General features: G+C 40.1%; 1 protein-coding gene across 1 annotated transcript in view; it reads right to left on the bottom strand.

Moving 5' to 3' along the window:
* The window catches only part of zmat4a (zinc finger, matrin-type 4a), a 133,614-nt gene that overhangs the window by 99,178 nt on the left and 20,600 nt on the right, over positions 1 to 13,836 (bottom strand). The window contains exon 2 of the mRNA XM_067601742.1: positions 9,171 to 9,272. Coding sequence (XP_067457843.1) covers positions 9,171 to 9,272 — 102 coding nt within the window. The remainder of the gene's footprint in view (positions 1 to 9,170; positions 9,273 to 13,836) is intronic.

Genomic DNA, 13,836 nt, shown 5'->3' with positions numbered 1-13,836 from the left:
ATGATAAAGACAGATAAAGAAGTAAAAAGTCTTTGTCAATGACCTGAATGCTTCTATTGCATCACACGTTGAATCCTCAGCCTCCTAAAACCATCTCCTCTTCTTCAGAAGCTGTTCACCTCGACCTGCATTCAGTAGCATTGTGTCTCCGCCAGTGATGTTAGCTAACGTTACGTAGTCTGTATAAGATAACAGTCAATGAGTAACAGATTCCTGGACAACATTTATCAGTCGGGACAAACCAGAGAAACAGGCTGGCCATCACAGGGACATTTTGAAAAGTTAAAATAACATCAAAGGTTTTATATGTGATGTGTAGAGCTGCAACGATTAGTCAATTAATCGATTGATTGCCAACTATTTTGATAATCAATTCATCATTTTGAGTAATTTCAAGAAGAAAAATTCCTCCGAGGTCTCATTACTCCTCTATGACAGTAAAGTAAACATCTTTGGGTCAGGGACTGGACAGATATTTGCAGACGACACGTTCAGATGTGGGAAACAGTGGTCAACATATTATAGACCATACAACTAATCGATGACTCGTGAAAATAATCGATAGATTAATCAGATAATGAAAATAATTGTGATGTGTCACTTTCATGCTATCAGTAGTAATGAGAGTAGCATTAAAATGTCAGCTGTCAACACCTGTAGGCACTACTGAGGTGTCCTGTACTAGTTAGACAGCCTGCTGACTTTCTAACATCACAAATGTCACAAATGAATATAATCAAAAAGTCACTTTAACCACAGCTCCTGGTTTCTGCCCTTTAAAACTCAGCTCTCAGCTCTCAGCTGCAGCCACCACCAGACTTCACTGTTCATATAACTTCAGTGTCAATCTGCATGTCTGCAAGTCTCTAGCGTTGCTATATGAGCCTTAGTTTTTCTCTTAAAATGAGATGATGAAACGTGGCCAGCATTGTCTGACAGCAACAACATCATTTCTAAACTAGCCACTCGATATGCAGAAGGCACACGTCTTAGTGCACATTCACCCTGAATGACACGCACGCCTGACAGGATGACACAAACAACACGCAAGTGCTGGAAACTGGGGAAAACTGGAGATGAGACAGTTATCCAGGCTTCCTCGAGGGCAGATGATATCGCCAGACGAAAGTGCAGAAACACATCTAACGCCTCATACATATTCAACAGCCTGATTGGACTGCTGAATGTGGAGATACTGCAAACAGAGCATCCAGGACAATGATGAGAAAGTGTTTCACATCCAGGGGGAGAGAAGAGAGGACCAGTATCATATTTACAGGACAGTAAAAAGTAAGAATAAAGGCCAACAAGTCTCAGGACCATTTCATCAGTTTGTTGTTTTGTTTTTCACATAAAAAAACAGCAACATGTGACTGTTATGTAACCAATCGCACCATTTAAAGGAACAGATCGACATATTTGGTATCAATCTTCTCATCTAACTCTCAACCAGAGAGCAACTAACTGTATTTCTCCAAATGTCAAACTGCTCCTTTAAATACTTTCTGGACGACTCCTGAATTCAACAACAGCCTCTACTTATAAAGGAAGTGTGTTACTGAGACTTTAGACCTAAAATAGCAACAAAAAACAACTATACATACAAAGATCATGTTTCCTTACCCGAGTCGGCTCATTTTTAATCTGTTTATTTCAATTAAGCAAAGTCTGATTTCTATGACTTAGATTTTTTTTATATATTTTGAATTTATATGAGATTAATTCAATTTATTGAAAATGCAATTTGAGTAAATTAAAGCCCCTGAAAACTTGACTTTAACTATTTTTCTATAACATTGAATAATCTTTTCTAAAAGTTCACTAGCCAGGAGAATTTTAAGCGAACATTTGAATCGCCACAAAAAGGAAAATATGAATTAGGTTTGTTTCCATCAGATGGTTTGAAGCGGATAAACTCGGCTACACAACACGTAGTTCTGTCAGAAGATGGCGGTATTGGCTTAAATCATCCGCCAATAAACAGAGTAGAAACAAAACAAATAGTTATATTTCCTTGACGAGAGAAAGATGGAGAGAGGTCTTCAGTGGTCAGCTAATATTAGCTTCATGCTATCTGGAGACGCCAAACAGCTGATCAGTCATGTGTGTTAAATGCTCTTTACGTCATTATTTATTCGACCTATTTCTCTCATAAACTCTTTGTCGAAATGTCCAAAATCCACCTCAAGTGAGCGTAAAAACTTTTTTGCAAAATTTTGGCGTTAAGCTTTTCTAATACGATACTTCACAATGCACATAACAACAGGTCATCAGGACTGCGGGGGTGTGGTTTAATCACATTTGATTGACAGTGGCCTGACCTGATTGGTGCATCAGCGTATGCAATATCCTCTTTTCTCACTTCACACTAGTGAAAAGAGCATTAACACTAATACAGTGATCTCTCAAGTGAAATAAGTTGTTGAAACTTTGGTGGACAACTGTGTGATCACGTAGTAAGAAGCTGACTGTGAAAATATGTTTTCTGGGCTTTTAGGCCTCAACTGCAACATGTGATCTGAATATTAACTGGATAATGACATCCAATCCACGGGTCTTTGTAATCACGCCTCATAAGTGCTCTCCTTATCTTGATTCTAGCCACTGTGATTGGATCTCAATATGCAATTAGCTCAGCAGGAGTGGTGGACTCGTCAACAAAAGACTTACAGCTACTGTGACTACTTACGCCGGCATGAAGAGGCAGATTTAGGTGGATTTCTTCTTAAGAATGTGGTCACGATGTACAGATTACACCCGGCGGAGATCTGATCCAGTCGCATATTAACGTGTTTTTCTTTATCACGGCAGGATAACCAGATGCAGGTTGCTTGTTAATGCAAGGTGTTAAAATGTCATTAATTTAATAAATTCAAATTATTGCACAGCTCTATTAAAACACCTTTTGAACTGCTAAATGTTTACATCCTGATCACACAACTTTAACTTATATATTGGTACCATACTCACTGGAGCGAGTCAAAATCTAAAAGCTTAGCGTAAACTTCTTTTCTATTACCTACCTATTAACAAGTACTATAATCTAATTGTAATCCCAAGTGAACATGCCATTAAACCTACAAACCACAGCAGGGTAATTAGTGGAAAAAATGGACTGAGCGTCATTATATTTGATGATGTACTGTAAGGTTACACTGTATATCTGTTGAACTCCTCTCCTCCTCTTGCACACCAGCCGAGACAACTGCTCTACGGTCAGCAGCACTAACAAAACACCACATAAAACATTGATAGGCGAACTCATTTTGCAATGCATCCAAGATAATGGAAACCAATTAGTGAAGACATGAAGTAGACAAAGAGCACAGGAGTCAGAGCAGCAGAAGTCAGCCAAACTACAGTAGAACATGCAGCTGAACACTGCTGGTATTGTCACTGTGGCTGGCTGCTGCGTCTCCATACTGCGAGGAGAATCATGATTGAATGCACTGAGAATACAAAATGTGAATGTGGTACAAGCACAACTTGCACAGAAAAAATCAAACACACAACAGCTTTTGTATTAGTGTGGTGGAATTTTGCAAAAAGGCTCTGAAGTGATGAAAAATAGCAGCTGACAGGCATTGTGCCTGAATGTGGGAGATGAGATTATTTGGGCTGAAGCGGATGAAATACACAGTAGATGGATGACACGGTGCTAAAGGTAGTCTGCTGTGGCATGTATAGTGCATGCTGCTAAAATACACTACTTCTGGTCTCTCTTTTAAATAAATCATCCTCAAAGACCTGAACACTGATATATTTCCTATCGTAGATGTCTCATCGCTGGAAACAGATTTCAGTTGCACTCGGTCTCTAGCTTGTGTCTGGATTGTGCACATTTACACCAAACTGCTGCACTCAACAAATCCTATTACTGTTTAAAAATGAATTTTACTCAACTAAACACTGGATTGTGATCCTTATGTGTGTATATATATATATATATAATGATCAGAATTTGTGGTACATTAGAAACCCCTCAATTAAAATTTTGACATTTTCAGGATTCAAGATTTTCAGTTTCTATAACTGGAAAGCTGCACTACTTTATCCCAGGTTTCAGATGCCCTTTAAAGCTGCATTAATCAGTATTTCTATATTACCAATGGATCCGATGACTGTGGTGTGAGAGGTTTGATCATAGAAACAAACTCTGCAAACTCAGCTTTCATCAACCTTGTTTCCAGCTGCATCAAGCAGCTGTTTTCAGTTAAGAATCCATTATCTGCCCCAGCACTAAACGACTATCAACTTAGCGACTAGCTGGTTAGCATAGTGGAGCCTTTAGCAACTATAGAGCCACATATTTCCCTGACCAGGTGGTGGAGACCAAAAACAGAGCTAAAAGGAGAGTGAATGTTGGACTTACTGTTCTCTGGTGGCCAGAAACACGACTCCAAATGAATATAAATGTTTCTCCTAGTCTGCTGAATGTGTAACTTTATATAATGATAATATGTGTCACAGTTTTTTGGCCAAAAATATATGAATGCAGCTTTAAATAAAACACTGTGACTATATTAGCCAGAGATAGCCCTGCATGCCATGTATTTATGAGTGAACAGTTATGCTAGCATTAAGATGTTGCACTCTAATCTTAACAAAATAAATGTGAATCAGTGTATTTTTGCATCAACTACATTACATGAATATATTCTTGCTTTTTTAAATTTCAGTAAAATAAACATGACATGCAACCAGTTAATCAAACTGGGGATGTTGCGGTTACATACACGCTCGTTCTTTTATTGTTGAAGGCTTTCTGGAGTGGAGGAGAATTGAATAAAGGCTGTATTATTTTATAAAGGCTGTATTATTTTATAAAGGCTGTATTTCTTGACCTCTTTGAGAAAACCTTTGAAACGGGACATCCATATAAAACATTATCATGCATTCACTTTTGAAATATGCAGCATTGTCATTTGCTGTAAAGAACTGCAATAGATTTGTCTGATCGTCCCTCGATATTTAGTATTCTAGCAGCGCACATACGTTACTACTCCCACACCTCGCTTAATGACTATTCCCGGTCACTCCCCGTTCTATTTTCCCTGTGAAGTCTCAGGCAGTAGTTTAAAAGAAGCTCTCCTGAGGCGCCTTCAGCAGGGCAGGGCAGCCTGTCAAGAGAGGCTTCAGCACACCAAATCTAGTACACATGCAAAGAGACGGATGCATAAATTAACATGAGCCACATGAGTCTTTGAACTGTGAACCAGAGACCGCTCTGATCCACTCGGCAGAAGAGCTCCGGCTTTGATGTGTTTGAAAAGGAGGTTTAAAGATCAATTACATCTTCAGTCTCTTCTGTCACCCAAGGACTGCTTGAACTCTGGAGTTTAAAAATTCAATTAACAGCAATGTACAAATATTCAAAAGGACACTGACTTGATCAGAGATCACCGTATTAGTGCAAGTTAGACGACCTGTCTGTCAAAAACGTTTCAGCTAAACGAGGGATATGGACTAAATCTGAAGGCTTTAAAAACTGAAAGACTGAAGATTTCTCTATCAGTGTTTTTGCCATTTTTAAACTCATCCAGATAAACTATAGAGATTCATACACGGAGGAAGCTCAGATAAAGTATTTCCTTCTTTAAAACACACAAGATAACTGCCAGTAAAGCAGCTGTGCATCTATTAACATGGGAATACTAAGTGATGTCCTGTGAGATGTTTCTGATCACACCTGGCTTTAGTCTCACTATGCTTCAAACAAACAAACACACTGTATGACCTAGTTTCTAAATGTGCACACTGGAAGGCAGGAAGAGAAACCAGCCGTCGTTGCCTCCTGCTTCCTGCATCCCACTCCCTTCCCGACATCTCTCCAAGAATTCTACGGCTTTTGTAGTCTTCACACGACAAATTATGGAAAAGAAGCGAAGCCTCAACTTGAGTCACCCACTGCACTCATATGGCAAGCTGTTCTCACTGCAACATATATCTAACGCACCTTTTTCACCCTCCGCTAACACTTGCTGCTGCTGCAAAAAGCCCACCTCCACCCCAGCATCCACCAAAAGCTCTGAGAGACGTCATAGAGTTACTACTTTCTGTTCTCCCATTTCAAATCTTTATTTTAACCCTTGTGTTATGTTGAGATTTCTGTTCTTCTGAGGTCACACAAAAAAAAAAAACAGTAATAATTGGAAAATCTAACAATAAAAAGTCATTCACAGATAAAGGAAGTTGATGTTTACTGACGATGAACAGACTTATTAAACTCCACTAACAGAATTACAAATAAACTTATTGTAACTATAAAAAGTGCTGCCAACACCAATCACATATGTATAGAATATGATGTAAACATTTGACATGTGACATTTTCTGTAGTGGACTTCTGAAGCTTGTCATCATGTCAAAATCATGTTATTGAAGAGAAATCTTGCTTTTTCCTTCAGTTCGGCCCGGTGGACGGCTCTAAACACTATAATACCCATGAGCCTCAGCTACTGTTGCTATAGTATTTAGCGCTGTTGCAAATGAAAAGCTCTTTGATATAGCAGCTTTGAACAAAACACAGTTTTATAAATGCCAAATTCATCCAAAATTGACCCAAAATTCAGAAGTGAATTGATGAAAGCGGCAGCGTGGATTATCTCCTTTCTCAACAGCGTAATCTTTAGCTTCCTCACATGGAGGAGAGTTTTAAGCTCAGTAATTAGACGGTTCTTCATAGTTCAGTTCTCACTTTGCATTTTTATGTACACAGTCTTGTACCTTTTGGACTCTAGATATTTCCTAATGCTGTTGTTCATCTCGCGCACTGATGATTTAACCATTCAGAGGTGCTTTAACTGTCACATTGTCTGTAGAGGAAATGAATGTGCTCCTTACTTACAGAACAAGAGGAGCCCAAAAAGCTTCTCCCACTTAGAAACTGGCTGTGCTACATGTTGAGATGCGAGTCAGGGACAATCTGTTTAGAAAAAGACATTATTTACATCACAGTCTCAATATTCAACAAAGTGGATTTGATTTTATTGTCAGTGTTTTATAGAGTGAATCATTAAACACAGTACAGAAGGAATAATTATAGATAAAGCTCTGCAAACAGAACTGAAATGACTCCTCTTCTTAAGTGCAAAACAACTATCTATAGCTGCATGAAAGTTGAGTTTGCACATCCTTTCCTCCCATCTGTTTTTTTTTGTTCTTGCTCTCATCACCATGACCCAAACTTGTCACGATGCATTAGACCCTAACTGTGCTGAAAGAGAATCCAAAAACGCCCCATCTCCAGGAGGCAACAGGCCAAGTGCTGTATTCAGCATTCACCACACAATAACAAAATGAATATTTGATTTGGATTGGTACAGCCACTTCCTGTCTCCCGCAACGCCCCGGAGAACAAAGCAGTTCTCCTGTTACCCACGGACAGTTAAGACTACTTTAAATAGCACAGTACAGCTGCACAGTGAGCACATCGCCCTGAGTTTGACTTATTAAGAGCTGCAGAGGAAAAGTTGACTCAAAAACAAAGTAAAGCAAACTAAGGACAACGTGACATTGTGGAATAACATTAATAAACCTTTGATGAGATTTCACCTCAGTTGCAACCTGCTCTCTGTTAGGAACGACTACAGAAAATCAATAAAAATGCTAAACCATCTCAAGCTCGTCTCCGAGGGAACAACAGCCACTGGTTTGGGGGTTTAAGAGTGGACCACAGTGTCTCATATGAGTCCTTTCAACTCCTGTTACTGCAAATGTCCGACAGCAGCGGGCCTGCAGTCAGACTCACTGGTCCTGTTAGTCACAGTGACAGTGAGTGAGAGGCAGCATCTGCAGAGAAAGGAAGGTCCACAACCTGACAAGGCTCAGGCAGGAGGAAGGAAACCAAGCGGCTGCTTTACTCACTCTGCATCATGCTAATAAATAAAGGTTTATTAATGTGTGTATACACAGGTATACAGTGAACAAAGCACATAACAATGTATTTTCAGAAAATCAGCAGAAGGAAATTTGACTTAATGTGAGTTTTCATCCACTGTTGTTCTGAGATTATTGGAGTTGGAGCATTGAGATAAACAGCCGGTGCTGCTAATTGTCCAGTTGGGGCCATTAAACCGATGCAGAAGGAGCTTAACAAGATGATGTAAATAACAGAGCGCCAATCGAACCTCAAATGGTGAAAAACAAGGAAGAAAACACAACGTGAAAAAGTTTATGTCCATTTCATATATTAATTTGAGCTATTTGACGGTCTTTGTCTGCCATTTTTCATCTCTTCAGTGAAGCGGAGGCTTCGTCGGGTGTTAACTGTTGGATGTTATGATTTAACTTTTACCACCTCAGACAAGCATAAAAAATGTTTTTGCAGCATTTCCAAGATTTTTTTGAATTTTCTGCATTTCCACTCAGGTTTTTAAATACAAAAGGTGGAAGGAAATACACTTAATGACACATGACAGTCGACAGCGAGAGAAGGAGACGATGAAACAAACGTAACGCTACATGACTACACTGCTACAACTGCAAAGCTTTCACCAGTTCATGGTGTCTCAAGAGCCAAAAACATCACCAGGAATATCCAATTATCATGAAACACGGCCACAAAACACACAGGTGACAGAAATGGCTTCAGTATGTGGAGTTGATTATTATTCCGGTGTAAAAACAACTGATCAGGAAGTTTCTTCACCTGTATTCACACACTTCCTCAGTTTGCAAAACAAAGTGAGACACATTTGTATAAGAGTTTAAACCCAATCACATCATATGGGAGCAGGTTGCCACACAATGCAAAATGCATTGCAGCTTCTCAGTGACGGTTGTTTACTGTAATCATACTAATGTGTCATAATGAATATGGCAATGATCTTTTGGGGTTACAAAGCAACTCAAAGCACCTTTAATAAGTGTTTTTTTGGAAATGATGCATGTACACCACTCCAAGCAGGAGCAAAGAGGTAATTACAACGCAAATTAAAATTCCATCGCTGTCATTACTGTATTTCCAGTGTTGCTCTCCGCTAAAGTTAAATTAGAAAATAAGCGGGTAAACTCAGGTGTGTTGTGTGTTTATTGACAGTACATAAGCTGCAGGGCTCAGGTGTATAGATCAGCTGATTGTCTCTGGAGGTAGAGCCAAAACAGCGTGACCCTGAGCCTTTCATTAGTGTATCACAGCCGTGTGAGGTAATGTGAGGGGGCGTCTTCACCTCATAATGAGCGACCCTCTGGGACTCGGAGATGAGCTGAGCGCTGCACACTTTGCAGTAGCTGTCTGTGAAAAGCCCTTGGTCCACTTCTGTTGACTTCATCTGGAGAAAGAAACAAACACAGACGTGATCACTGACATGGACGCACTTACTGGAGTTCAAGAAGAGCTCGAAATGGAAAAAGCCTCCATGAAAACGATGTTTCAGCCTGACACATACACTGGGAACCTTATTCAACCAGAGGAATACTGTGAGGCTGCAACCAATGGTTATTGTCATTATTAATAGCTCTAACAGTTATATTCTATTGATTGTTCAGTGTATAAAATGTCAGAAAATGGTGAAAAATCCTAATCACTATTCCCTGAAGCCCAAGTGTTGAGTTTAATTCATGGAAAACTGGGAAAACTGGCAAATATTCACCTTTTGAAAATGAATTGGTAACCATTTTGATGTTAATCGACTAATCATTTCAGCTTCAGAGTGCGACTATGTATTGTGGGTTCAACAACAAACGTTGGCACAGGTCCCAACAGGAAGTTCATCCAGATTTGGAGCTTGTTCGCTCACCAAAGCAATTACTGAAAAATACATCAGTATTAAAGTTATGTCCATAGAATTAACTATTTATACAAAAAAAGCCATCTGACTTGTGTTGTGTAGGTCTGCAGGAGGAGCTCAGACAAACCAACCAAGATGTAATCGAGCAAGTAAACAATCATCTCATTTCATACGCTGGTCGCTGTTAATATTTCATCACAAGTATCTGAGTTAGTGACCAACGCTGAGCAGCTCTCACAAGCAATGACTCAGAACATTAATACCGAGCATCCGCCGAGGACAAACATCCCACTACAACTTCAGCCGTGTAACCAAAATTATATTTGACAACGATCAATAAATAACAACAACAACAGATCACAATGACGCTGAGATTTTCCTGGAAATTCATTAAAATGTAAAACTGAAGAAGTGATTCAGAGACAGACTGCTGCAGAAAGCTTTTGTTTCCTTTTCCATGGACACAGCTCAGACATTTCTGCTTTCTATTACTAGCGTAATTCAGCCCAGCTTCCATTAGGGGCTCACATTTCATATTTGGAAGCAGTCAGGCTCAACTCATCCTCATTTACTCATGCAGGTCTTCATTAGGAGCAGCGGGACAGATGAGAACACGTGGATATAAAAGCAGACTTTCTCCCACTTGTTGGAATTTTACTTCACTGAAAAAGAAGACAAAAACAGAACCTTTGAAGCTCATGCTAAATGTTATTGTAGTTTGTTCAGATTCACATACAAACAATGCTTTCAAATGTTTTCCAGAGAGAATGCAATCATCAGTTCTTCACATGCACAGAGCTGGAAGCTGAGCCACGGCACAAACGGAGGGCAGGATTCATTTCTTCAGCTGACTGGACTCCTGTTTGTGGATACACCTGCATATTTTTGACATTAACTACATAAATAAGAGCCTCTGTTATTATTTAATGCAGTTAAGCATATTGGATGTTATAAGCTGTGAGGTGCACGATGTGTTTCCCCGACGTCATTTCCTGGCGATGTGTAAATAAAAGATGAGTTCTCCTCCAACATGTTGCTATTAGCCTGGAGTTACAGGTATGGTAAATAATAAATAGAAACATTATAGCATAGTCTTCAAGAAAATGGAAAATAAGTGCGAAAGGAGTTAATGTTTAACTTTTGAGACCATAGCGCAGCTGTCAGTGTTGTGACATATGTTCTATAAATTACAGCTAGCATTATTTTGTTTTTCTGCAACAGATGCAGATATTTATACTTAAGGAAACTTTGCATTGTATCATTACAATGTGGTTAGTTTATGCAAATGAACAATGTTTGACTTCCCTACATGTTGCCTGCACCCAGAGCTCCCCACTCATCTGCTGGGTGAGGCAAAATGCTCAAAATCTGAACTACAACCCACATTAAAGAGGAATTTCCCCATTTTACAGTAAACCCATAATGGGCAGTAATTCAGCCTGTGTCTGTGATGTCATTAGGGTTATCTCAGCTTAGGCTTGGAGACTACAGAGTTTTAACTGAAAGCCTGAGGTACAAGCTGGAGGCTCAGAGTTTGAAAGACATGATCATTTATTGGGAACCAGAGTTCCACATGGGCCTAAAACTGAGACCTGCACTGTCCAGTAGCTGAGTCTTTAAGTCTTGTTGCATTCAATGACTGCCCGACACAAATAACCCCACTACTCCCAGACCCAACGCCAGGTTCTCAGACCCAAACGCAACCCCAGACCTGAGGCTATATGTATATATGTTTTCACCAGATTAATGAAGCAAACTGGCGAGTCCCCATACCGACGCCTGCAGTGTTTCCCCTATAATAGTACAACGAGAACCCCCGCCAGGCCAAAAAATAATTTTTTAAAGAGTTAAGGTCTGTGTTGTTGCCGGGGAAACTGCAGGTAGCGTAACTCCTTTTAAGGAATAAGGCAGAGCGTAAGCGAGTGAGTGGTTAAGCGAGAGAGCGAGCGGAGCAGAGGAAAAGGTTAACAGGAAGTTGTCAGTCTGGCGGTAAATGTGCAGTTCAGACGACAGTGTGTCAGTTAATAAACGCTGCAGCTTGTAAAACCATGAAAAGTCACGTCTGTTGTTTCCACAACTGCTGGAAAAGTGAAGGTGTTAGCTCCAGAGTTAGCAACAATGGGTTAGCCTAGCATGACGACGCTAAACAGATAAATACAAAACAGAGAAATGTGTAGCTGCTTGCTAATTCCGCTAATTCCCCCCCCCCCCCCCTTTAATTAATAATAAGCTGTATGCCTCACTGTCTGGAAGAGACTGGGACTTAAACATTGCTTTCTCAACTTTGTCAAACAAAATGTAACAAATAAAAGATGTAAATTTACTGAATTGTTATTTATTAAAATAACGGTATCCGATACCAGATAGGCCCGTTGTCACGGCTACCCGATCCAGCTGTGTGAGTCAGTATCAGATTGATATCCCATATCAGTATCGGTGCATCTCTACTTTTCTCACTGGCCATCGTGAACCCAATTACAACACACGCACACTGACTGAGACACAGTCAGAGAGAGGAAGCTATATATGCAAATAAACAACCTGACACAGAACCTGACTGGACCAGGAGGGGAGGATCTCATTTAACTGGTTATAGATGCACTATGGGAAACGGGATGCAGCCTTTCTAGAGCCTGACTCACACTTGGGACTAAAATTCAGGATGCGTCAGACTCTGCAGTACAGATTTTGACTATTCTTTTTTAAAATCTGTCTCTCTACCTATATTTAAGTGCAGCACTAAATCACTGGTTTGGCCCTTGTAATTAACTCCTGTTTGGTGAGGACAAGCCCATATTATGCACATTAAATACATTTTTTCGCTGGAAAAACATCTTTGACATTTCTGTACTCTAATGTCTTGTCATGTAACAACATATATGCTGATTGTGATGAGCTAAAATTGGCCTTTACATAAAGCTCAGGCTCTAGCTTCATATTATTTCCTACGTGCTTTCATGAAATTAGAAAAATCTCAATATGAAGCTGATTTCATGTATCTCATTGATCGATGTATAGTCTTCATTACATCAGGATAATCTTCAAGTTGCAGACTTTCTTTCACACTTTTAGCATTCAGCGTCACCTTTCCAGGACCTTGAGTTACAGCAGGACGCCTCTAAGCTGCTGCCCTGCTGCTCTCTGGTATCCAGCAGCCCAGAGGCTGCGGCCGAACTGACGGGACAAGGATAAAACACGTCAGGGGCTGAGGCGTGTGCAGACAAAAGGCTACGCAAGAAAAGAAATATAAATAAATCTCTCTCCTCCTCAGTCTTGTAATCAGTGAAAACAGCACTGTCTCCTATTCAGATTCTACAGGACAAATGACATAAATGAGCAGTTCTGAGAGCTCTATCACCTTGCACCAGAGTTGGGCTCACTGCCTGTTTTAGCAGGGGGTGCACAGATGCTGGAAATGAATGATTAATCACCCTAAATTCTATTAAGAAGCATCAGAGGCAACATCAGCAGCAGCAGCAGGACGAGGAGATGCAGCAGCAGCGGCCTAGAAAAATAAAACCACTCTTATCTCAGATGTTATTTTCCAAAGATGGAGGAAGGGTTTATTCATAGTTCTGTCATCGTGCAGTTTGTATTTTCTGCTCGGCTGGAGACTGAATTGTCATGACCTTGCAATGTGGAACAAACAGATAAAGACAATTAACAGTTTTTCTGTTTCCCTTGCATGTCTCAATAATGCATCATCACGCCGCAGAGCAAGAAGCATTTAGCTGCATCCATTGTCAAAATGTGACCTCTGACCCAAACTTTTGTCTGCTTGTAAAGCCAGATGGGAGTTTATGTTACTGTTACTAGAAGAGAAACAATCATTTCTACATGTTCTGATGTTCCTGTATTATCTGTGATTGTGGGAACAAGGTGACATCCTAACAACAGCAGCCAGCCAGGTTATCTGAAGGTCCCCGACCTTTTTATATTGAGTTCCTGTGGACAGTCGTGTGTGGGGGTGTTTGGGCTGGGGATGGGGATGGGGGGGGTCGGGGCAAACAATTGGATAACACATACTTTATGTCTTTTATCTTCCCTCCTCTATAAAACTCAATTAGTTTTGTTTTTTCACTCATGTTAGCTTGTCGCTACAGTA

This window comes from Thunnus thynnus, chromosome 2 (genome assembly GCF_963924715.1).
Source record: "Thunnus thynnus chromosome 2, fThuThy2.1, whole genome shotgun sequence".
NCBI classification, from domain to species: Eukaryota; Metazoa; Chordata; class Actinopteri; order Scombriformes; family Scombridae; genus Thunnus; species Thunnus thynnus.
This window is presented reverse-complemented; position numbering and strand designations above follow the sequence as displayed.